This window comes from Drosophila suzukii, chromosome X (genome assembly GCF_043229965.1).
Source record: "Drosophila suzukii chromosome X, CBGP_Dsuzu_IsoJpt1.0, whole genome shotgun sequence".
NCBI lineage: Eukaryota > Metazoa > Arthropoda > Insecta > Diptera > Drosophilidae > Drosophila > Drosophila suzukii.
In genome coordinates, this window is record NC_092084.1 from 945,528 (window position 1) to 968,543 (window position 23,016).

Genomic DNA, 23,016 nt, shown 5'->3' on the forward strand with positions numbered 1-23,016 from the left:
ATATGGGGCACTTTGCCAAGAGGCAATAGCAAATGAAGGAGCTTGCTGGCTGGAGGAGGTGGAGAAAAACGGTGCCCAGGAGCAGCTGCTTCAATGTGCGCTCCCACTTACCCAAAGTGCCGCACAAACGCTTTGCCAACACTTGGCATCGACGCCATGGCCTGTCCAACACTGAAGGAGAAAGAGAGAGCACTGGTCAAGCAGTGTTGATCAAGGGTATAGCTGCGATCACTCAAAGGATTAAGTTCCTGGAGTATGTATTTCAATAATTCGTTATGCTAACAGTGTTGATAAATTAGTAGGCCAAGTGTTAAAAAGATTCATTAAAGTTTAAACCTCTCAGGGTTGGTCAGCGTAGTTATAACAATGTTGGTCAATTAGTGTTAACTAGCCACGTTGGGCCAAGGAATGTTGGTCAATGGATTTTCTTAGATAGAAGTTGGTCTGTGGTTACACCTATTGATAAGTTACATATGAAATGTAAAGACTGAGAACACTATCGGCCAACGCAGAGCTGATAAGAGAAAAGTGTTGTAAGGGGCACGAAAAACGCTCCTTAACCAGCAAACTTACAATGCTTGTAATTTTTATGAGGCAAGCGAACCTGGATAACAGAATAACCCTCACCTCAATCTCCGATGTATCCAAGTATATAAGTGGTTGGGTGGTGCTGGCATTAAAAATGCATTGGCTAGCTCGTTTATTGTAGTTCCCTGGCAGGGCTTTGGTTTAGTTTCGCTTAGGCAGGCAGCTCACTTGGGGGGTCTGTTGCAGCTGCAAGGATTCCACTCCATTTCAGGAGACACACACTTTTCATTAGCTCAAAGGAAAGGAGGACGGAACGGAGGAGATCAGCTCAGGTGGGGAATGGAAAGCCCTTAAAGTTAAGCGCATGAGACCGGAGCAAAAGTTGCCTTAAAGACTTTGCCAGTCAATAATGACAGAGGAGATGGGATACCGTTGCCACTGCCATTGCCGTACAGTGTGCGTTTGGAAATGGAAAAATGGATGCGGATGTGGATGCGAATCTGTGCTGTGGCCACGCCCTCTCAGTGTCTGTGGGCGTGGCAGCTGAATGCGAGGAGAGCAGCCCCCAAAAGCCCGAAAAGAAAAGCAGAAGCAAAAGCAGCTGCAGATTTTCTATAAAAGCCGAGGCTAACGAGATTTGATGAATTGCAAGTCTTTGTGAATGAAGCTACAAGAAAGCTGCAGCATGAATAGCCCCTAGGCACCACTCCCCCATTCTCCGCCCCCTTTTGCAGACCACCCTCCTTGCGCTTTTCCAACTAAGCCAGGTCCGCATAAAAAAACCCATTAAGTGGTTTAAAGCAGTGAAAAAGCGCACACAACAAGCAACACAGCAAAAGAAAAATGCAGTTGACATGAAAGCCAGCCAAAGGGGGTGGGTAAAAAGCGGACGAATAGTGGGTGGTGGTTGGTGAGCTGTGGGTGGCGGAGACAGACAGTTGAACAGCTAAGGGGGGCTGGAGCTGCAGATGGAGCAACTATGCTCACCCAGAGGATGAGATAAGAACGCAGCCGCTGGAGGAGGACAAAGCAGCTTGACGAATTACTTGGCAGCTGCTCCTAGTGAAAACTGCAGGAAAATCGGGGAAAAGCCGGGGAAATGCCGGGGAAAGGCGAGGCGCAAGAAATTTAATTTGACCAACATTTTGATGTATCAAGTTCAGTCGGAGCCGAAGATTTATGACTTGCTGACAGAGCAGGCGGAGCAGGAACACCAGGATTGGGACGTCATGTCGGCAGAGAGCAGAGAGGAGCAAGTGCATCCAGGGCTTATGGGATCATTTGCAGCTCAGAGTTGGTTCCTTGAAGTATGCCAAAGAAAAAAGCGAAGACGATTGGGTTGCATCTTTGCCGGGTGTTTATAAAGCTCTGATAGCTTTCGTGGCTTTAAGTGAATGCGAGTTTTTAAAATAATGAAGTACTAAATACCAGGCCTTGGGGCTTTCATTATTTTAGTAGTGAATTAATAATTATTAAATCTCTCGATTAAAACTTATCTACCAAGGCCTTTGAGCCCTCAGATCTGGAAAAACTTTAACTTAAGCTCCGCTCTGATCAAGTTACAACTCCAAAAGCTTGCAGAGCAAAGCTCTCAAAGAAAAATGAAAGTAATCTGACGACTATTGAGCGCATTTCCCATTTCCACTTGCCTCACGTAATGAGCCCACTGGAAATGAGGAAAACAAGGCCTTGACATCGAGCCAGTTTGACTTGTGGCGATAATTGCTGCGATGTCGGTGATTCCAACCGTGACGCGGACAGTGACTGTGACTACACGAGGAGAAAAACTATTTTGAAAGGGGGTGGAGATGCATAAATTACTAGGGTTTTCGAATTCGCTTTTAAAGGTGTCTAAAAGTATGCAGTGAAAAATTAACACCATCTTTCGGAGTACATACTTTTAGACAACTTTAGAAGTGAATTCAAAGCCCTAGTGATTTCCGTGGCCCCATCGATGGATACTATTTCCCCAAAATATATAACTCAAATATATCTATCATCCGTTTTCAAAATCGTGCGGAGAAGTAGTAAATCAAACTTCATAAATCAGTTGACAACTTTAGTTTAATTTTAGAGATCAAAAGCAATTCGGCCCCATTCGACTCTCGTGTAACTAGAAGGAGGGAAGGCTGAGATTAAGATCCTCTCGAGATGGCTCGACTTACGGCTCTGAGCATAGCGGTGGTGCTTCACTCCGTGCTGGGCATCTCGTACTACTACTACTTCCGAGGATCACCCGGCTCCGCTGCCCCTCTTCTGGGCGCCTGGCTCTTCTCGGCCTGCGTGGTGGCCCTGCTCCAGGCCACAAGGATCTTTCCCAGCGCCCTGCCCACCGATCACGGGCGCTTCAGAGGCAGGCATCATCGGGGCAATCAGACATCCTGGGGAGCGCTCCTCCTGGAAACGGGCATCTGTTGCCTGGTGCTGGATGTGACCCTGACCAAGCTGTGGCACCGCATAGAGTCCCTCTGCCAGTGCGCCATTGTGGGTGTCCTCCAGGCCTTGGCCGTCGAGGAGCATACCTTCCTGGCTTGCGAGTACTGGACCTTGGGCCTGACCACCGGCCTGATCGGAGCCTGTCTACTGTGGCTCACCCTCTGGGCCACTGCGCTGCCCCGGAAGATCCATTGTGGCCTGCTCGACTGGCGCCGCTCCCTGCATCACCATTGCTCCTCGATGATCTTCGGGCCGCTAGAGCCGGGCACTCCCATACCGCCCCAGATGCAGGAAAGCGCCCAGAGCTTCGCCACCTAAATCGGAATCGGGAACTGACCATCCTGGGCCCATAACAAATTATCAGTTGAACTTGAGTCAATAGCTAAATTTTTGGGTTAAGTAATGCGTAAAGTGTTTTAATGGGCACAGTAAGGCGATCTCATGGTTTAGTGGTGACCCAAAAATACATAAATAGTTAAATAACTTCGCCAATTAGATTTTAATTTAAAAATACCTCTAGGAATGTGAAATTTCGTTCTCTAAATATCTTTCAAATGTTGGTTATTTTATCTGTTCTAAATTGTAAATCGCTTGCAAAAATATACCTTTAGATTCATAGCTTGGTCAATTAGATTCCGATTCCAAAACGACACACCTCTAGCAATTTTTGAATAAAATCTCACTGTAGTGCATTAAAATTGTACATTAAAATGTTTGAAAAATTGATCCATTAAATTAGCAAAACCACTGTTCCTCCGCCTAATCGAACCAGTAAAACAAATTGCAAACGGACAACTACCGACTACTTGCGACTGGTAGCTGGAAAAAAGCTGACATCCCCACGAAAAGATGTGGAAACCCGTTTAACCATATCCACATGGCCAAATGGCAATGCGGAAGAGGACAGGACGCTGCCTCCGATCCGAGATCCAGAGGCGACACGCCCCCAAAGCCACAGATTCGGAGTCGGATTTGGAAGACGGAACCAGCGGATGGATCAAAACAAAACAAGTCAAGTCGATCGAAAACGAAAACGAAAACGTTAGCGATAACGAAACCAAAGCTGTGATGCGCGATGGCTGTAAACTTGAACTTGAAGCGTGGCCAAAAGCGATGGGCACGGCGGCGACTGGCAACTAGCAACTAGCAACTAGCAACCAGCAACCAGCAACTTGCAACTAGCCAGCAGCAACATGCACAGCCCGACACACGCAACAATGCCGCTGAAATGCTTCCAGAGAAGTACCAGCCAAATGTTGTTGATGTTGTTTGTTGTTTGCTGATGCTGGCGTGTTTTACACTGGCTAAAAGTGCAATCGGAGCTGCAGCCAGTTGCCAATTGCCAACTGCGGAAAATTGGCCGTCAAGCGATATATAAAAGCCAAGCTTGCAATGCAGCCGAGTTAATCAAAGCGCGTCGCTCGCCAGGAAAAGTGCAAGTGTTTTCCACGCTCCCAAAAAATATTGAAATCGCAGGCGAAAATCAGGCGAGGTGAAAAATCCCATTCCTTTTTTTTCTGTGTTTATACGAGATACAAAACTATGGATTTGATAAGTGAAAAATAATAAATTCTACATAAAAGATACTTTGTACCGAAAAACTAGTTATAATTCGTTAAGAGATAACCATTAAATGGCAATGAAATTAAATTGAATGTTAAAAAAATAGTATTGCCAAATAAGTTAAAAGCAACAATAGGTTTATAACAAATAACGAATTAGCAGGTTGAGTTATTGATTTATATGTTATCAAAACGTCTCTTTGAAGTTTCAGATTTTGTTAAATGCAAAGTAATTTTGTTTCAGTTGCAAATAATTTTAAAATAACTCTATCAAACAGGTTCTCTGCCTTGAAAACAATTTTAATTTAGAACTTTTGTTTTGGATTTATTCTACCGCCTCGCGTAGATGCTGTGCCACCGACACATCCACATCCACTGCCACCTCTTCCTGCTGCAGCTCCTTGCGGTGCCCCTCTTGCAGGGATCCCCCGTTTCGAGTCCGGAAATATCCAATAAGGGCTCCAAGTCGCCGAACAGCGTGCAGCAGCAGGTGCAACAGCAACAGCAACAGCAGCAGCAGCAGGAGGCCCACCTGAATTCGCTGAGTGCCTATGCCAGTGGTTATGACATGGCCCAGAACCAGGTTCAGACGCAGGTCCTGTCGCCCACGGATCCTGCGTTCAAGCCCTCGTACAAGATGCCCGAAATGGAGACCAACTTCACGCCCATGCAAACGGCCGGAACCCCAAGCGTGGCCAGCCTCCCGTCGACTCCCATGCTCATGCAATACCTGCCGGCCCAGTCGATCCAAGATGGTACCGGGAACACCGTCCAGTATCTCCAGCTGATCCCCACCCGACCAATTATAGTGCCCATCTCGCCGTATCTTTCGGCTGCTGCCGCTGCGGCTGCAGGACCTCCGTCTATCTCCGCCGGTGGACAGCCGGACTTTGGGGGAAGGACAGCAGCTGTGTTGAGTGCACTGCCGCCGAACTACGCAGCCCTCCAGGGATACGCCGCCGGGTCCATCAATCCGGCCGCCGCCTTCCGCAACACCTACAGGATCAATCGCGAGGCCAAGGACAAGCACTTTCCGCCCACGTTTTCGCTCAACCTCAACGAGTATCTGCCGGCCGCCTCGATGGGACTGGCTGGTGGCCACGACGCCTCCGCCAACGGCCCACATTTGTACCTGAGGGCCAGACCTTAGGATATAAGCTACCTCCAAAAGCTCACCACGTTTTAGCCTTTAGAACTGTTATTTTTTGTTGCATACGAAAGTCCCGAATAAAGTGTAATACAATACTAGTTTTATAAACGAGTCATCGAGCAAAAAGTTAAGTAATACAAATTACTTTTCTTAGGCTATATAACACACAACTCTGTAATAGTACAATCTTTTACTTTTCTCAGAATTCAACACCCACGATCGCGAACATTACCATTATAATTTGAACCTAAGACATCATATAGCATATGGCAAAACCCTAAATCCGTTTTGCTTTCTTTTAATTTACATAACTCCACTTCGGCTGAGTCACTGGAGTCGTTCTTCAGCGGGCTTCCACCTTTCGTTTTCACACCACAACACGAACCGTAGCTGGTAGATGACCCAACCTAACGAGTCCCAAATAAATCCAAATGGAATCCAGACGTTACGGTTTCCAGACTGTTTATTTGCACAGCTACAAATGGGGGACAGTGAGCAAACAAAAACACACCCCAGATGGAGGAGTACCTTTGGAGCTGAAACTTAGAAAAACGAAGGTCGTCTTGGACAGAATGCACAGCCATTGTTTTTGTTTCTCTTTCATTTGCGTGAAAGTGACCAAAGACCCCATTTCGCGCCCGACCGGAACAGAGACGGTTAGTATATACATAGTATGTTCATGCCACAGAAACCTTGAGGTTGCATCACATGCCGCCCAGCCATTTCATCTGTCTACTCCTAATTGTCACAATTTGACAAATTCATTTGGCATTAACTGGCCCAAATCGAAACAGAGCTTTCATTGCCTCCATTTCACGTCGTGGCGTCTCTTTGGAGGGGGTAAGTAAAGGGGCTGAGCCCAAAGCATCTTTCACTTGCCGCATTAAGTGGAGCAAATGCCCAACGGCCTTTCATTTTTTGGCGGCCAAACACTGACTGTGCGATATACCCTGTGTTTGGAAAATTTCTTTATCACGATGATGTAGTTATACAGAGTGCATTTGGCAAAACGCATATTTAATATTCAATTATTAGCGAGTGTTAAAAAGCAATTTTTTTATTAAATACACGATGTCTAAAAAATCTGTTATACTCGTCTAAAAATGGTGCTACATGAAGCTTAAGAAATGTCAAGCTTATAAATTGGAGATTTTGGCTTGATTACTTATGCAGTTTCTATGAAACATTTTACAAGACCTCAGCCTATTTCTCCAAAATCTTTTGTACTCATGCAAATAATGAAGATATCAATTTAGCTTTACAATTTAGTAAGTTTGCTCTTATTTCTGCCTTACCCCTCTTGAGTTAGGGTACTTAACGCAATTTGGGGGCATTCCATGGCGCACTGAGTGCCACAATTCACTTACAATCACCGACGATTCCACATGTCGTCGATGCACTGACGATGACGATGATATATCCACGATGATGTGGAGGACGCCCCGTGGCGGTGAATCCCTTGTAATGGGATTTAGATGATGGGTCGGACGGCCACTTGCCGCTGAGTTTTGGCTGCGGAAATGAGAGGTTATCGATGCTCGGACTTTGGGTTTGAATTCGTAGCTCGAACTCGATTAATCGCCGTGTTTTCCTGTAGATGACTTACATAGTTGTTTCGAAGGGGTGTGCGCTTCACTTGTCCGACGTTGGTGTAAAACTTTAAAGCGCGTAAAGTAGCCATTGTTGTTGCTGGGCGGTGCTCGCTTTGTTGTAGCTGATTGAGTTTGAAATGGTTTCAATTTGAGTTGCCGAGTGGCTGAGTGGCTAGGTTGCCGAGCTTGCAGCTATTCACTTTCCTTTTCAATTAATTGCCGTTGCTCTAAACGGATTCAATCCGCCTTTGTGATCCAAGCATCCAACCACCTATCCATCCTTCGCTCATCTGCATCTCTAGGTGGTCAATGAATGGCAACTATTTGGTTCCGATATGCGAGATTTGAAACTCGAGGTTCGAGATTCGAGACCAGAGACCTGAGAGAATAAGGCGGCACACTATAAAACGTCGTGTCAGAGCTTCGCGCCGTTGCAGTCGCCTCAGCGCTCGTCTAACGCTCGGTTCGGTTTTAGTTTTTGGTCTTTGGTTTTGGATCCCATTTTTCTGCTGTCGGACTTGGCTCAAGTTTGGACTTTTGGTTAAATTCTTTTTTTTTGTGCACTTAAGTGTAATCCGTGCGAACTGGTGAATGTTGTCTGTGCTGGTTCGCTCAAAGGAGTGATCATCGTCATTTAGTCGGATCAAGGCGTTCAAGCAGCCTCATCATCATCATCTTTGGCGCAAGTTATTATCATCATCAGCGGAGGCGACCATAAGCGGGATACTGTAATCATGGTGCGTATGTAACCGACCAGAAAGGAATGACATCTCAAATGGATAAATCACGAGCAGAAAAATGATATGATAAGAATAAGTGGTGGTCACCGCATAACCAAAAACAAACAAGAGAAAACGCTAAAGTCGATGGCCTCGACTATTAGATACCCATTACTCAGCTTAAGGGAGCGAGAGAGGGATGGAGACATGCTTAAAGCAACTCTGCTTTTTCACTTCTACACCTGTAGACGGGTATTGATAATAGGAACAAAATGTCATTTTTACAAAATATTACAAAATGTGGAAGCTAGACGGCATTTAGTGTTATAGTCGTTTGTGGTTGTTATAGTGGGCGTGGCCCCCTACTGAAACAAACTTGAGCTGCGCAAGAAGCCCAAATCTAGTACACCCATTTACTCTACGAACCTCTCTACCAAAATGTATAATAATGCCGAAAAAAAGAACATATATTGTGGAGAGAAAGGCATGTAGAGCCGCTATTAGGCGTTTATATAGGTCTGCCAAAAAACGAAACACAGAGATAGCTTAAGGACTAAACAATATATGATCATTAATTAAAGATAAAATATTTTGAACACTATAAAAAATATATTAAAAGATAGAAAATGCAAAGAAAAGAAAAATAATAATAATATATCGATTTTTACATAAGCTCATATTTATACAGCGAAAATAGAGAGAATGTGTGATTGAGTTGTTCGAAAACAAAATATCTCTAATGAGTCCGACTGAGACAATTTCATGGTCCGCGAATTGATTAATGACATGATATGTCACCAGGGGTATTATTTTGGCCGGACAAAAGGGGGAAAGTTGGGTGCGGTAGTCGGTCAGATGAAGAGAGATATAGTAATAGGGGAATATGGGAGAGTCAAGTTCCCTTTTCTTGGAAAACTAAGGCGAAGAGGCCATTGAACTCTTCGATTTGCAACGATTAAAGAGAAGAAAACTTATTCAGTATTTTAAGTGTCTGACATTGCCCTAGAACCTCGTTAGACTTGAACTGCAATTAGCCGATCTAATCGAAGTTTATTCGCTGGCCCTGTGCAAAGTTCGTGTCTTGAGTCTTTTGTATTTGTTCGATATTTTTCTTTTTTCCATTGTTTTTTTACGCTTGTGCTTACACTATGTGTGGTCAGTTTTTGTTTTGCCAATGTTTCGCTGGTGAGCGCAAATTACGCGTGTTAACGATGCGCACTCCATTAGCTCCTTTGGGCCATCAATCAAGCTGCATTTGCATCTCATGTCTTATGTCATCTGACCCAGTTGGAGTCATTAGCCGACCCGGGGCCGCCAAAATAGCCAAAATAACTTCGAAAAGCTCTGGATCTGGGGCACGCATGCGAATCACTGACTGCAACTAGTTTTGCAGAGTGTGCAGCATTTGGCGGCAAGTATTTCAACATCCACTGGAATGCTTCTTCATCGCGTGACAAATGGTCGTAAGTTGCTTGGTCAGAGCTTGCGGTCTCGAATCGAATCGAAGATTTTTGTTTTAGAAAGGCCGCTCTGCAAGTGGCTTATCAGTCGGTGTGGCCTTCGCCAGCAGGTGCAAATGCGAAAAGAGGATGGAAAACGGAAGGGTATGGGTGTGGGTATGGGGATTGCCACCCACTTGGGGCTTGGCCTGCGTATATTTCACACCGCATTTGTCTCAAACCACAATCTATTCATCTTTCCACTCGATTGCTAAAAGCTGCGAACAAAAACATGGGGGAGATCCCCTTTCCGCCCTTTTCCAATTTTTAGCCAAATTAAATGTGGTCAAACTCAATTAAACGCATCAGTGGGCGTGGCCGGTTCGCTGCTCGGCGAAAGGCACCAAAACTAAACCTTTCACCAACCAAAAGCAACAAAGAGACACAATTAATTCAAGTTGCGAATACACTTGCTGCTAAAATGCTTCAAGGTCAGCTTTAAAGTTGCGCGAATTGGAATTAAATGTAAGGGATTGCGTGAAATTATATTACAAATATAAAAGATTTATACATTTTGTGGTTAACAGATGGCAAATCATTGCATTAGTATCTTAAATTTATATATTTTTATATTGGAAACATATTTTAAACACAGTTGACTACCAATAAAGCGCCTACCAATTACACTTTAACAAAAATTGCCCTGAGTTTCTGTTGATCTTCTTCAATTCACAATGTTATGTTACTGTGGAATTACATTTTAGTAATCGTTTTGAAAGGGATTTCATTCCAAAATATTAAAGCCAAACATCATAAACAAGGCACATGTATAAAATATGAAAATACTTGGAAAAGTTGAAACGTTGTGTTTAAAGATTTAATTATCCTATAGCTAAGATGCCCTTCTATTTATTTCCTCCATTCAGATGTTGCTTCACCTGCTCCTCCTTTCCATCGTCGTGATTAGTGGCGTCCAAGCTGTCCTTTCACCACCTCCTGGCTACGATGACGACACCTCCCCTCTACCACTTCGCTTGGAGGACCTGGAGCGGGAACAGGAACAGTACCAGCACCTCGATCTCAATAGACCGCCACTTCTGCCCAATCACTACGAATGGCGACCGGATGTGGCCGCCAGTTTACCGCCCAGCTACATCCAGGACGCCGCCCAACGGGAGCGGGACCTCGAGAGGCTGCAACGGTTGGAGGAGCTGCGTCAGCTGCAGCGGCAGCATCAGCAGCTCAGTTCGGGTTACGCCTTTCCCGCCCACCTGCCGGGTGTGCTCTACGTGTGAGTATTGACTTGGTTTCGCGGAGGGCTTTAAAGCCACCTCAAGTTCAAGCCTCCGATCTGGGGGTTTAAAACCAGCTCTGGAAAAGCTTAAGTTTTAGCTGAGACCCAATGAAAGTTTGGTCGTTGTACACGGCACGGGTAAAAGCTTAAATTTGTGCTTCGACCGCCTAAACTCAAAGCTCAAAGCTCGTAAGTCCTTAAAAAGACGTTTAAAAATTGAAAAATAAAATTGAAAAATGGTTATCTTTGTAATGGAAACATTAAACTTTATAATTTGAATTAAAAACATGCTGTCATTTTTTGAGAACGCCAAAAATCGTTATAGAAATCCTATGACTTCGCCCTTTTGTCCTTTCACTCTTTTGAGAACACACGTTCTTGAAACAAGAACTAAGTAAGTTCGGCGTTGTTAAAATCGATAACAATTAATTCTCTTCTCAAATCACTAACAAAACATTTAATATGACCTTTGAAAATGACAAATTTCAAATTAATATCGCTGAGAATAGCCGGGTTTTTCAATATTGAAACTTAAAAATACATGAACTGTATGTAAGCTTAGTAGGCTTAAGTTTAACCTAACACAGAATACTTAAAACATTGGAAGTCTATTTAAGCACCTAAATTTATACAGGGAAATTAATTTTCAACCAGAAGGAGCTTTATAGTGATACAATAAATACTTACTTAAACTGCTAATCAATAACAAAGTTCACTTAACCCTCAACCACAGATCAGAACGGTTAACTCTTTAAAGGCTCACTGATTGAGGGCTAGTTGGGCCGTTGATTGACGTGTAAATTGCTGCTTGGGGATTGGGAATTGGAAATGGAAATGCTAATGGTGTGGGCAATTGAAAGGAGCTGTGATTTGGCCGAAAACTATCGTTTTCAGCCAATTTGGGATGGTTAAATTGGTTGGTTGGTGGCTGAAAGTGTTGAAATGCCAGCATTTCACTTACAATGGCATCGGCTTCCGACAAATGGAGCAAACGATTGCGGTAATTTCAAGAGATTAGGCCGTTGGTTAATCAGCTTCTTTTTACCTCATTTTAGTGGACCCACGGCAGCCACGCCCACTCCCACGCCCTCGGCAGCCACGACCACAGTGTCCTCCTCTTCAGCACGATTCGCAAAGCCCATAGTTCCCTACGATTTGGACTTGGGCTCAAACGGTATTCAATATGTGACCAATAATGCATTGCCACTGCCAGTGCCTCGCCCCCTTGGACGACCTCCTTTCATCTATGGATTTACCCAGGGCAACAGACCCACCAGCAACCATCTGGTGGTTCAACCCCTGGTGGTTCAGCAGTCCAAGCAGTTTGCCTACGCCCCCGCATCGCCCCCACAGCGACATTATGCCAATGGACCTCGAATTCCACTGCCATATCCCCCGAGTTTTGTGAGCATTACTACTCGAAGGCCCGGATCGGAGAAGTTCAGACCATTCCGGCCATCGCAGCCAGATCCCACGCCCGACTTGTTTGCCGGACGTTCTTCGAAATCTTTGCTAGACTCGTATATCCCCAGCTGGGAGGTTCTGCGCCTGATCAGGGAACACAGTCCTTCTCCGCAGCAACAGGGAGGATTCTCCCCCATCCAACGGCAGACGCTCGCTTATCCAGCTCCGGCGCACTTGCGACTCTATAAGCGAGATTCCCAGGAGAACCGAGGTGCCAGAATCGTGAAGAAGTCGCTGGGACAGCCTGGCAAACTCAAAGAAAACTAAGAGCACTAAGCTTTTTAGTTCGGGTCTAGCGTAACGATTTTAGTTTTTTGTTTTTTAGAATACCTACAAATACAAATATTTATTGCAGCGAAAATGGAATGTGTTTTATTTGGAAGAGGGCTCCCAAGTACATTTATTTTTGCAGTGGGAAGAGAATATTTTAACTGAGATTGAAGGCTCACAATTTGAGTATTTGGTCTTCAAACTCTTTCAAGAACCAATATTCTTGAAAACGAAAAAAGTTCTTTTAGTTTTTTAAATCAAAAACGAGACATATTTGGAACCGAGAAAACTTTTTCAAAACTACATTTCACCGTTAACCAAGTTAACAGACTTGTTTAAAAACAAAAACTTAATCTTCATTAATATAGGTTTTTGGTTTTTTTTTTAATTGCGATTTTTTATTTTAAGTACTGATCCTGAAGTCAAAACGAATTTGAATGTGTTGATGTTTATGATGGCCTGAGGAAGGATGGCTGTTTATGGGTTCAAGGAGTAATAAAAAATGAAGAGGTGAGCCTCGTGACTTGCGACTCCCAAAAGGAGTTGGTTCCCGCTACCCCAAAAGCCGATCGATCGGCGATCACATAACAGCAAATGCTGCATGTACCATGCAGCATCTTCAGCTCCCCATTTAGAGCCAGACTAGGCCATCGCGGGCCAAAAGCGAAGCCAAAGCCAATCGAATCAAATGTGCAATATGTGACTTTGTCAATGAGCCAGTTGAGCCCCAGAGCCACCGATTCCAGCGATTTCATCGATTCCTTGGACTCGGATTCGGAATCGGACTTGGACTCTCCCCTCGAAGCTTTGCTCACGTAATCGCGGGCATACACCAAACAGCCCGCAATAACAAACAATTACGGTGCGATGCCACTCGAAGTGGCCACAAAATTATGATTTGTGTGGCAGTGTGCCGAGGTGCAGAGATGCGGCTTCGAAATCCAGCAGACAGAAGACAGAAGACTGAAAGACGGACAGGTGGAGATTTATGCAAGTAGGAAGCGAAGATGCTGCAGTTGCGAGTTGCAAGTTTCGAGTTGTGGCAGTTGTTTGCGTTGCCGTTTCGTTTCGTTTCGGCCATCTCATGGCTGTTAATGAAGCAGCCAGTGGCACAAAATTGCTGCATTGTTTGTCACCCATTAAATATGCAGACGGCAAATGAGGATGAGGATGAGGATGATGGTGATGGTGACGAGCAGCCCTGCCCTGTTTTTAAGGGTGTGATGGCAATGTATTTCCTGAATGCAGTTGATTCCGGTGATGACATGCACCACACTGAACAAAAAAGCATCATATTTGCATTTAGTATGAATTTTATAAATAATGCTCGACCAACAAAAAATATAGTTTTTTCAATTCAGTGATATTATATTAAATCTTAAGGACTTTGATATAGTGAAAAAAAATTGTTATATTTTTATTCTTTGTCACAAAGCAATAACAATCTCAAACAAAAACCACATTTCAATAAAAACAAAAACAAACATTTTTTATAATTTCGATGGGGCAAGTACCTTTAATATATAATCTTCACTTTTATAGTCGATACCACTGGTAATTTTCGCTCAGTGCAAGGCCAGTGACCTTCTTATGGAATCAAATCTCCAGCTCCAGTTTGTGACATTCAAAATACATTTTAGGCCTGATCGTAAGTCTGCATTCCAAAGGGTCATTCAGAAAGTTTTGCCCTTTGTGGACGATGATGCCCACGGTCAGCCTTCTCGATTTCGGCTTTATGTGAGATCCGAACCGTAGGCCTCTTCATCTGGCTGGGTCAGCACAATAAATAAAAATAATAATAATAATATAATAATGCCGCTCTATGACGGCTGACTAAGTGACATTGTTGCACCTTTGAACAATGAACTAAGGTTGAGGTTTTGGTTTTTGACGCTCGATTGTGCAATGTTTGCTTAGCCGAGGCTTCGATTCGCTCCGGTCATTGTTGGCAACGAAATAGGAATCGGCATCGAACTTGGTGCGGAGATCCAAGAGTTAGGAGGAGCACAAAAGAGCGGCCAACTTGTGAGCTGACCAACATTTCAATTGCTTTTCTCGCTTATCGATGCACGTCCATCAAGGCGAGCCTGAAGAAAAAAGCTAACTGAAAGGCGAATCGTAGGTGGTACGAATTGTTGATGCCCCGAATGGGGCTAGTCCATCTCCATAAGTTGAATCTGTTTATTCAAACAGGAATATCTATACACCGTTAGAAACAAAGATTATAGTTTGTTTCACTCGACCTATTTTACACTAATTTTAGTTGCCGACTTAACTTTGTATTTTCATATTTCCAACATAGTATAAATTCGAAGAGCAGGGGCGAAACCACTTTCGACAGTGCAACCACGTGATTGCGAATGAAGTTTTAAGTTTTTAGTTTATCTGCGGCTTTTTATCGTTATCTCGCTTCGCTTAGTGTCGTGTCTGGTGTCTTTTGACAAAACGGATTACCAAATCCCACCAGCGACGAGCCAAATAACAAATCCCCACTCTTGTTATGCCATTTCTTCTTTGGCGCTGGCTCAATCCCAATCCCAATCCCAAACCCAAAAGCCAACTCCAAATCCCAGGCCAAACCCAAGCAAAGACAACTTAATGCGCCAATTAAAGTGCCACTAGCTCGCAAACCTCTGGCACTCTCTTTTTTTCTCATCTGGATGCTCTGCAATTGTTTTCATGCAAATTTCTGTTTCTGTTTCGATTGGTTTGTGGCTTTGTGCGGGGCTCTAAAATACAGAAAATTATTATAATGAACCCATAACGTATTCACTCAAAATGAAAGGCCCCGGAATCGGACCTTAGTGAAGTCAAGTCCATCCATGCCTTTGTCACAAGCTAAAGTTACGACAATATTTTTATGACTTTGAACTTGAACTGGAAAAGCGGAGACAAAAGCGCCGCTCTTTTGTCCCCAAAGAAATTGGAAAGGTCTCTCAGCTTACCCCGATCTTTGGGTGGGTAGGTATACGTTGGGCCCTTTGTGAAAGGTTGCTCTCCCATGGCGAGGCAAGGTCGTTCATGTGATGATTCTCAGCATAGGAAATGTGGCCTTAGAAATATCTGGATAGCAAGGGAAACAATTCAGAAAAAGTACAGAATGATGCTTCGATAATAACTTGCATAGGCAAATCCGTTTTGCCATAGATTAATGTAAGAAAATACACTTATACCTGATAAAACATGTAAAGGCGTATACAAATATATCTTGTCTGGGGAAAATAATAAACTAAAATCCTATACAGGTTTTCTAAATAATTTCATGCATGCTACTAATAAACACCAAATCTGGATGAAATAAAATATAATCATTTTTAGCCAAAACAGTGATTTCTATTGGATGCGTTAAATATCGTGTAAGGAAGCTAACATTTGAATACAATGCAAATGAGTGAAGACTCAATAGTTAGTTTCCCAATTTATAATGTGTTCTGTAATAAAATAGGGAAACTAACTATTGAGTCTCCGCCTGTTTTTGCGCCGTAAGCTTAATTTCGTCGATTCCGCAACACTTTTTCCCTGCCTTTCTTCTATTTATCTGCCAGGTATCTAAAGCACTTTGTTTACAGTTGGGGCAATCCCAGGCAACCTACACCTTCAGTCACTCAACGATACAGATACAGATGTATGGGTATATATGTGGAGACGTGCGGTGTCATTGGTGCTGAACTTCGGTACGCTTGGCTTCTTCTTTCCCCGTTCCACGAACAGCGATCCACGATCCACCTTCGCCTTTGGCTTTAGCTGTAGCTATAGCTGTAGCTGTAGCTTAAAAAATTCAACTTCAACTCCAACTCCGGAGCCGATATTCCAGCTTGATGCAACCCGAAGACCAAGTGGTTTCTGCTGTGGTTGCGATATAAAAACCGCGAGCATCGCCGCGCCATCCACAGTAAGAGGCGCGACTTTTGAACGCTAGCATCGCTCCGAATTCCAATCTGAATCCAAAACCAAAACCGTATAGAAAACCAACGGACCCGGTCGTGTTACCCATAGTATCCGATATAGATATCTCATTTTTTTATTTGTGGTGCCGCAAAGACAAGAATTTTCAAAAGTTCATATCCATATAATCAAAATCGGATTGTGTGAAAAAGTCGCTGCGAAAGCGCATTGTTATCTGGATTCGCCATGAGATTAGCATTGATATTGGTAAGAGAAACACCAAGCGTAAGATTATACAATCTCCTTTAGAAAACCCGGAAATCAGACCCACCCACCAATCGAATTGTGCAATTTGTGCGGAGTAAAAACTAGTCGGCGGCTGACAAATTAATTTGCATTCAAGTGGTGCAGTGGCAGCCAAGCCGGCTTGGTCAGCTGGTGGTCGGTGGTTGGAAAGTGGTTGCAGTTCAACCAACTCGACCAGGCGAAGATGCAATGAACTCCAAACTCCCGCAACATGATTTATCGCAGTCTTGACCTCTTCTCTCGCTCGGCTGACCACTGACCACTAAGCACTGACTTCCGACTGCCCTTCTGACATTGCCCTTGTCCAGTCTGTGTCCGCACATCGATGTCCATTCATTTCCATGTCCGTCGTCATCTTGTCCATCAATCAGCTCGCTGAGGGAGCAGGTTTGTCTTAGGTTAATCGTCTACTAATTGGACGCAAAATTCCACGGTAGAATGCCAGACGATTGGTCAAGTGGCCCCAAGAAATCCGTTTACGCAAATGCGCACACAGAGCGAAAAAAGGGTGACGATAATTGATATTAAATGCATTCGAAAGATTTGACAATGAAGGATCAAGCTTTCTCCCATTTCGATTCATCTATATGGATTCTTTACCTAAGAATTTATTTTATATTTGATATTACAATATTTTAAACAAAAATCGATCTCCTAGCTCTCTGTAAAAAATAGTAACTCGTAGGTAATTTTTATTGACTTTTAGTAAAATGAAATTGTGTTGTTGCTGTTGAATTTTATAAAAATATTTAACATAATGTAGATTTCGATTCCGAAACTTTTTAAAATTAAACAAAAATGATATTTATACTATTAGGCAAACATATGTCATATTTATTTTTAACCAATTATTTATAATGCTACCCATTATTAACTCTCAAAAACGCACATTATTTAAAACAAGTTTAGATCTGGACAATATCGATACACTTTTAATTTTTTATCACAAGTCTGTCTAAGCACTGAGCAACAAATTCGACAACTAGATATATTTTTGAGCATTATATGTTTTCTGGATTGTATGTTTTTTGATAAACATTCTCAGATGTCATTAAGATGTTTACATTTTTTGATCTTCCAGCGGTATTTTCTCAGTGCTGGAAAATCTCGAGCGGCGTAAACAGAACTCGTTTTCTGCAGTCGCCACTCGTGTGGTTACATAAAGTTATTACACACCATCGGAAGGGGAAAGGGGGACCTCTCAGCCACTGGCAGGATAATCTGTAGTTGTCTAATTTACATTTTATTGTTGGCTTGGCTTTGATGTTGCTGCTGCTGCTGGGGATGATGCAACAACGAAAGCGAAACAATAACCAAGACACCACACCACAAAAACTGAGCAAAATCCGAGTCCGACTAATTTGCACGCGTTGCGTGACGATCGTTTGCCCCGAGTTGCTGTTGCTTTTATTTAGTAGTGAGTAGTTTGTGATTTGAAATGTTTGAAATGGCAATGGAAATCCCATCTCTGCCACGCAAAAAAATCACCCACAAAATCAGCTACTCGGTTCGATTCGATTCTTTTTTCCAGGCAAGTGAAAGGTGACTCCAGAGCTCCGATGCAATTAAATTAAATTATTACAGCAAATAATTGGCAAAGATAAATCAATGCGAAAGACAGATCTAACGAGTTGCTGCTGCTCCTTCGGTTTGGGAGCTCGGCAGCTTTGGCATCTTATATAAAGCTCGTTGCTTTCTGCTCTTTGGCTCCCACAGCTCAGGCCAGCGTTTGACAAAAATTCGCAGCTGTTTTGTGGCAAGTCTGCCGAAAAAGCGAAAAAGTCTTCCTGCTTAACGGCTAAATAACAACTGCTACATAACGACAACAACGAACGACTATTAAAATGACTTGACACACTGTCCCAGTTTCGGGTAACACACACTTACAACTTACACTCACCTACCTACCGACTGGCTGGCTAGATAAAGGAGTGACAAATTGCAATTAAAACTTAACTAGCAGCCAGATAGCCGAATTTATTTCTGGACATGGAAAACCGGGAGGGGCTTCAATTGCGTCTCAGTGCAAATCACTTGGCTGTAGCCCATAAAGAGGCAGATGATTTTGCCATGTTATTGCAAATTTAATGGTCACTCATTTGCAATTACATTTAGTGACATCTGACATTTAAGAGTTATGGGCAGCAGAGCCAATTATCGAGAATGCCCACACTAAACTAACTTGATTAACATATTCTCGGACTAATAACCCATAATTCGCGTGTATCAACAGCAGTTATCGACCGTAACCCATAATCGTCACCCAGATAATCGATGAAAATCGAATCATTAGCCTAACTGTCACCATCTACGAATCAAAAGACTGAAGGCACGATCTGCGAACTGCGAACGAGCGCTGAAATCAAAAGACTCAAGACACGAACTCGGCAACAACGAGATTCAATTACAACACCAGTTCGCTTGATGAAATGCCAAATGTGAAACCTCTTCTCAGCGTGTGATGTACGTTGACTTGGTTTAACGATCGATATTGAGAGCGAAATCAAGACGATGGATGGTAGATGGTGGATGGCCCACAGCCTTTGTCTCCAAGTCCCCTTTTGTCGCCCTTCATTGTCTTCAGAAACCTTGAGCCCAAACCGAAACAAAAACCGCCGTTTTGCACAATTCAAGTTGGGTTCACAGCTAAACAAAACATTGGGTAAATTGCAACAATGAACTTGATGGTTAATCCATATGGAAATTAAGTGCCAGAGTGCGTGTTAAATCGGTTCCAAGAACTATCCCCTTTTTTCCTTTTAAATGATTTACATTTTAATTTGAATTTTAAGTCAATCAAGCCTTTTTTTCCATTTTCCAGGGCACTCTTAGTGCATTCCTGTGCCTGGCCAGCGGTTTAAGCCAGTCAGAGGCGAGTGGGTCAAAAGGCAATGGCTTTCCCAAAAAGGTCACCACCCTGAAGAAGCGGCCGACCAAAACGCCAACCACGGCGCCAATCTCCACCAGCAGAGGAACCACTCTGAAGCCCAGTAAGCCCCGTGTGAAGATTGCCAAGTCCGCGTCCACCAGAAGCCCCACCAAAGCACCGGCCGTTGCCGAGACATTTGCAAATCTACCCGCTGATGACTTGGAGTTCATCAAGGAGCTGGACAAGCAGTTTAAGCTCCACGGAGACAAGATCAAGATCAAGGTGGAGAGGGACAATTCCACGGGCAGCGGCGGCAAGAACAGCAAGCGGACCATCGAGGGCGACTTAGGGTGAGAAACCACCAAATACCATTCAACTACTTTACTTTACATGACTTTCCTATTTTATAGATACGGCTACTCGCATCCTGGCTATGATTACACGCCACCCAAGTTCATGTTCTATCCGTACTCGCAGCACGATATCCCCTCGGGCTTTGCCCATCCCCAGCCACTGCCGGAGGAGCAGGAGCCGGAGCCGGAGCAGGCGGAGCCGCAGCAGCCGGCGGTGCATCACCACAGCCACAACCACGAGCAGGTGACCAGCGTGACCATCGAACCCTCGTACTCCTACGAGCTGAAGCCCCAGACGAGCTATGAGACCCAGCCCCAGCACACGGCCCCTGAGCAGCCGCAGATTGATCTGCCCCAGGAGGAGGCGGAGGGTGCTTCGCATGCCTCTGCTGGCTACCAGGAGCCGGTCATCGTGTTGCGCATTCCTGGTCCCGCCAAGTACGCCGCCCACTTGCAGACCCTTCTCCAGCAGTATCTGGAAATCAGAGCGGCCCAGTACCTCAGTTTGCTCCAGGAGGCAGAGCAGCACCAGCAACAGCAGCAGCACCAGCAGCAACATGCGGATCCTCCGCAGCAATATGGACCTCCAGAACCAGCCACGTACCACCAGGAAGTGACATATGCCCACCAACTGGCACCCACTCCGGCGCCCGTGCAGTATGCACCCATCGACGATGTCTACCAGAGCTACAAGGGTCGCCACCAGCAGCAGTTGCAGCTGCAGCAGCAACAGTACGAGCCGCAGCAGTACTATGCGCCCATGGACTACCAGCAGCCCACTCAGTTCTACTATGCCCAGCCGCAATCTCATTTGCAGCAGCAACCTCAGCTCTACCTAATAGCAATGACCCAGCCGGAACCGGAAGCGGAACCGCAGCAGCATCAGCACATCCACCAACACCAACAGCAGCAGCAACACCATCATCATCAGCAGCAGCAACATCAGCAGCCAATCTATGTGCCAGAATCTGATCCACCCACAGCTCCTGGTGTTCCGGAACAGGAACCGAAACCTGAGCACAACCTGCCCATCACGGAGAACAACCCGCGACCCACCCACACCAAGGTCATCTTTAATCCCTATCCCTACCAACAGCAACATGAGCAGCACCAGCAACAGCAGGCTGACGACGAGGAGCAACATTCGGAGGGTGAAAGGCCGTTCAACTACCATGCCCATAGTCTAAAGATGCGCCAGGGTAAGAGGGCGGCCAAGCCAGAGCCAGCGGCTGGGGACGGGGGTTCCGGATCGGAATCCGGTGACCATCGACTGCAGCAGATCAGGGAGTATGTAAGGGAGAAGCTGGGCGCTGAAATGGGTTCGGCCGTGGAATACAAGACGACGCAGCTGCTCGAGGGCTGAGGTTCGGAACCATGTTCGCTGGGGGGATGGGAGATTCACCTAAAATTTAGCCAATTTCTTGTGTCAAAATTTATGACGAGTGAAAATAGGTTGTCGCAAGTGCCACAAAAAGCGTTAGAAGTCTAAAATCATTTTGAAATGTGTCTGAAGGTTATATATAGAATTGCTGCATTTCGTAGCATCCTTCTAGACACCTCCACAAGCGATTTCAAACCTCTAAAGAGTTCTGTAGGAAAAGATTTCCCAAGATTTTGGAGATCAAAACTTTTAAAAGTAACGTAAAAGTATGCCCTATATACATTTAAAACGTTAAAAGATATTCAATTAAAACTACTTTTGACGGATTTCAATATAGTGCTGCATACTTTTCGGAGCTTGAAAAATGGTCTACAAAAGTCTATAGAGATTTGAAAAATATGCCTGCCTTTTGGAACCCGAAAACAAATCCAGCAAGACAGTAAACTTAAAGTGAGTGCCATCCCCCCAATTAACTCGTATTGTTAACACACTTTGTGGTTGCTTCTTGTGCCTGATATCCGTTCATTAGTATTTATTCCAAGCTAGGGGAGTAGGAAGATCCCGAGGGTGATCCTCCAGCTCCACCACCACCACCACTCATTTCAATCCTGTCCACGATCCTCAAGCTGCAAGGCCAAGGCATACTTTTGGGCGAAACTCATGGGGGAAGCCCAAAGGTGGGCTTACTTTCTTCTCTTTTTTTTCGTGGAGAGGTGCTGGACCGGGGGGTTCACTCCACACATTCGCTTTTCATTATTTTGTACGACGTTTTTTTTATGTTGTTTATATGTTGTTAACCAAGAAAATGTGCTGCTGATCATCTGTGCAATATTTAGTCTGTAATTAAACTTGCTTCTTGAATTTACCTTTATGTACTTGTATCTTTGTATTATTAAACCGAAAAAGAAAACGAAACTAATTTGAAAAAAAAACCAAGCCCAGAGCCTTTTTATTTTATTCGTACTTGGCCGTAGTTGGCCTATTCACGGAAGTCACGCACGAAACCCATAAAAATAGCATCGATACCCGCGTAACTTCAGTATTAAGAGCTCAATGATTTCGCCATGAGCGTTACAATATATTTTTGGAAAAAATAAAGGACCTAATTGATGGCTGACACGCAACTGAAAAAGGCGGTAAACGCCGGTAGAAAATTCCAGAGAAATTTGGCGCCGAAGGGTAAGTTGCACTCGAGAGTTCACTCTTTTTATATAGATCTAATTTAGCGAATAATCTGTATAAAATCTTCTGTATCTGCGATTTTTGTCCATGGATCACCAGATATTGGGATCGACGAGCTTATAATGTTTTCAAGAAATAATGATTGCAAAAGGAACGAAATTCAGTTTAGGACCTTTTTAGGGTTCTTTCAGACGCAAACACCCGATCTTATATTATCCTCTTTTAATCTGAGGGAAAACCATGAGTTCTGTTTATAAATAATTTAAATGAGGAAGGAAATTCAGTATTGTCTTTTTCCTGATCATATCTTTTAGTTCGAATTCCCTTCAGAGAGACACCAATGGCAATGTTTCGCCGTAAATCCCATAAGCGTATTTCACCCCCGTTGCGTCCACTGCTCCAGTGATCTAATGCAATCCGATGCAATTTGCCGCCACACCCAGCGATGGCCACCACTTTCACATGGCAGTCTCTTCCTTTTTGCCACATCGCTCGCTTGCCACACGTCGTCTTTTTTTACGTAAAGATCCGAGACTCTGCGGCCAAACAATTAGCATAATCAGCTGCCGCAATGGCTGGTAAATTG

General features: G+C 44.1%; 6 protein-coding genes across 11 annotated transcripts in view; 4 read left to right on the top strand and 2 right to left on the bottom strand.

Annotated features, from left to right (window-relative positions):
* The window catches only part of LOC108015157 (uncharacterized), a 176,348-nt gene that overhangs the window by 139,911 nt on the left and 13,421 nt on the right, over positions 1-23,016 (bottom strand). The window lies entirely within an intron of this gene.
* Positions 1-23,016, bottom strand: part of eIF4E7 (eukaryotic translation initiation factor 4E7) — a 63,284-nt gene that overhangs the window by 26,850 nt on the left and 13,418 nt on the right. The gene's annotated exons all lie outside the window — the stretch shown is intronic.
* On the top strand, positions 2,560-3,602 carry LOC108015161 (uncharacterized). Its single transcript, XM_017081440.3, has one exon. It carries the CDS (start codon positions 2,680-2,682, stop codon positions 3,280-3,282), a length of 603 nt encoding a protein of 200 aa, XP_016936929.2. The 5' UTR covers positions 2,560-2,679; the 3' UTR covers positions 3,283-3,602.
* LOC108014929 (uncharacterized) lies at positions 4,380-5,774 on the top strand. Its single transcript, XM_017081149.4, has 2 exons — positions 4,380-4,456; positions 4,873-5,774. Exon 2 carries the CDS (start codon positions 4,873-4,875, stop codon positions 5,674-5,676), a length of 804 nt encoding a protein of 267 aa, XP_016936638.2. The 5' UTR covers positions 4,380-4,456; the 3' UTR covers positions 5,677-5,774.
* On the top strand, positions 7,694-12,539 carry LOC108014930 (uncharacterized). Its single transcript, XM_017081150.4, has 3 exons — positions 7,694-8,005; positions 10,353-10,717; positions 11,776-12,539. The coding sequence occupies exons 1-3, from the start codon at positions 8,003-8,005 to the stop codon at positions 12,449-12,451; spliced, it is 1,044 nt and encodes a 347-aa protein (XP_016936639.4). The 5' UTR covers positions 7,694-8,002; the 3' UTR covers positions 12,452-12,539.
* Positions 16,336-22,167, top strand: LOC108015156 (transcription factor SPT20 homolog). Its single transcript, XM_017081433.4, has 3 exons — positions 16,336-16,606; positions 19,467-19,864; positions 19,925-22,167. The coding sequence occupies exons 1-3, from the start codon at positions 16,586-16,588 to the stop codon at positions 21,228-21,230; spliced, it is 1,725 nt and encodes a 574-aa protein (XP_016936922.3). The 5' UTR covers positions 16,336-16,585; the 3' UTR covers positions 21,231-22,167.

Coding starts and splice junctions, on each gene's coding strand:
- LOC108014930 (XM_017081150.4), top strand. Junction 10,718..11,775: donor CTGCCGGGTGTGCTCTACGT/GTGAGTATTGAC, acceptor ACCTCATTTTAG/TGGACCCACGGCAGCCACGC.
- LOC108015161 (XM_017081440.3), top strand. CDS start 2,680: ATGGCTCGACTTACGGCTCTGAGCATAGCGGTGGTGCTTCACTCCGTG.
- LOC108015156 (XM_017081433.4), top strand. CDS start 16,586: ATGAGATTAGCATTGATATTG. Junction 16,607..19,466: donor TGAGATTAGCATTGATATTG/GTAAGAGAAACA, acceptor TCCATTTTCCAG/GGCACTCTTAGTGCATTCCT. Junction 19,865..19,924: donor ACCATCGAGGGCGACTTAGG/GTGAGAAACCAC, acceptor CCTATTTTATAG/ATACGGCTACTCGCATCCTG.
- LOC108014929 (XM_017081149.4), top strand. CDS start 4,873: ATGCTGTGCCACCGACACATCCACATCCACTGCCACCTCTTCCTGCTG.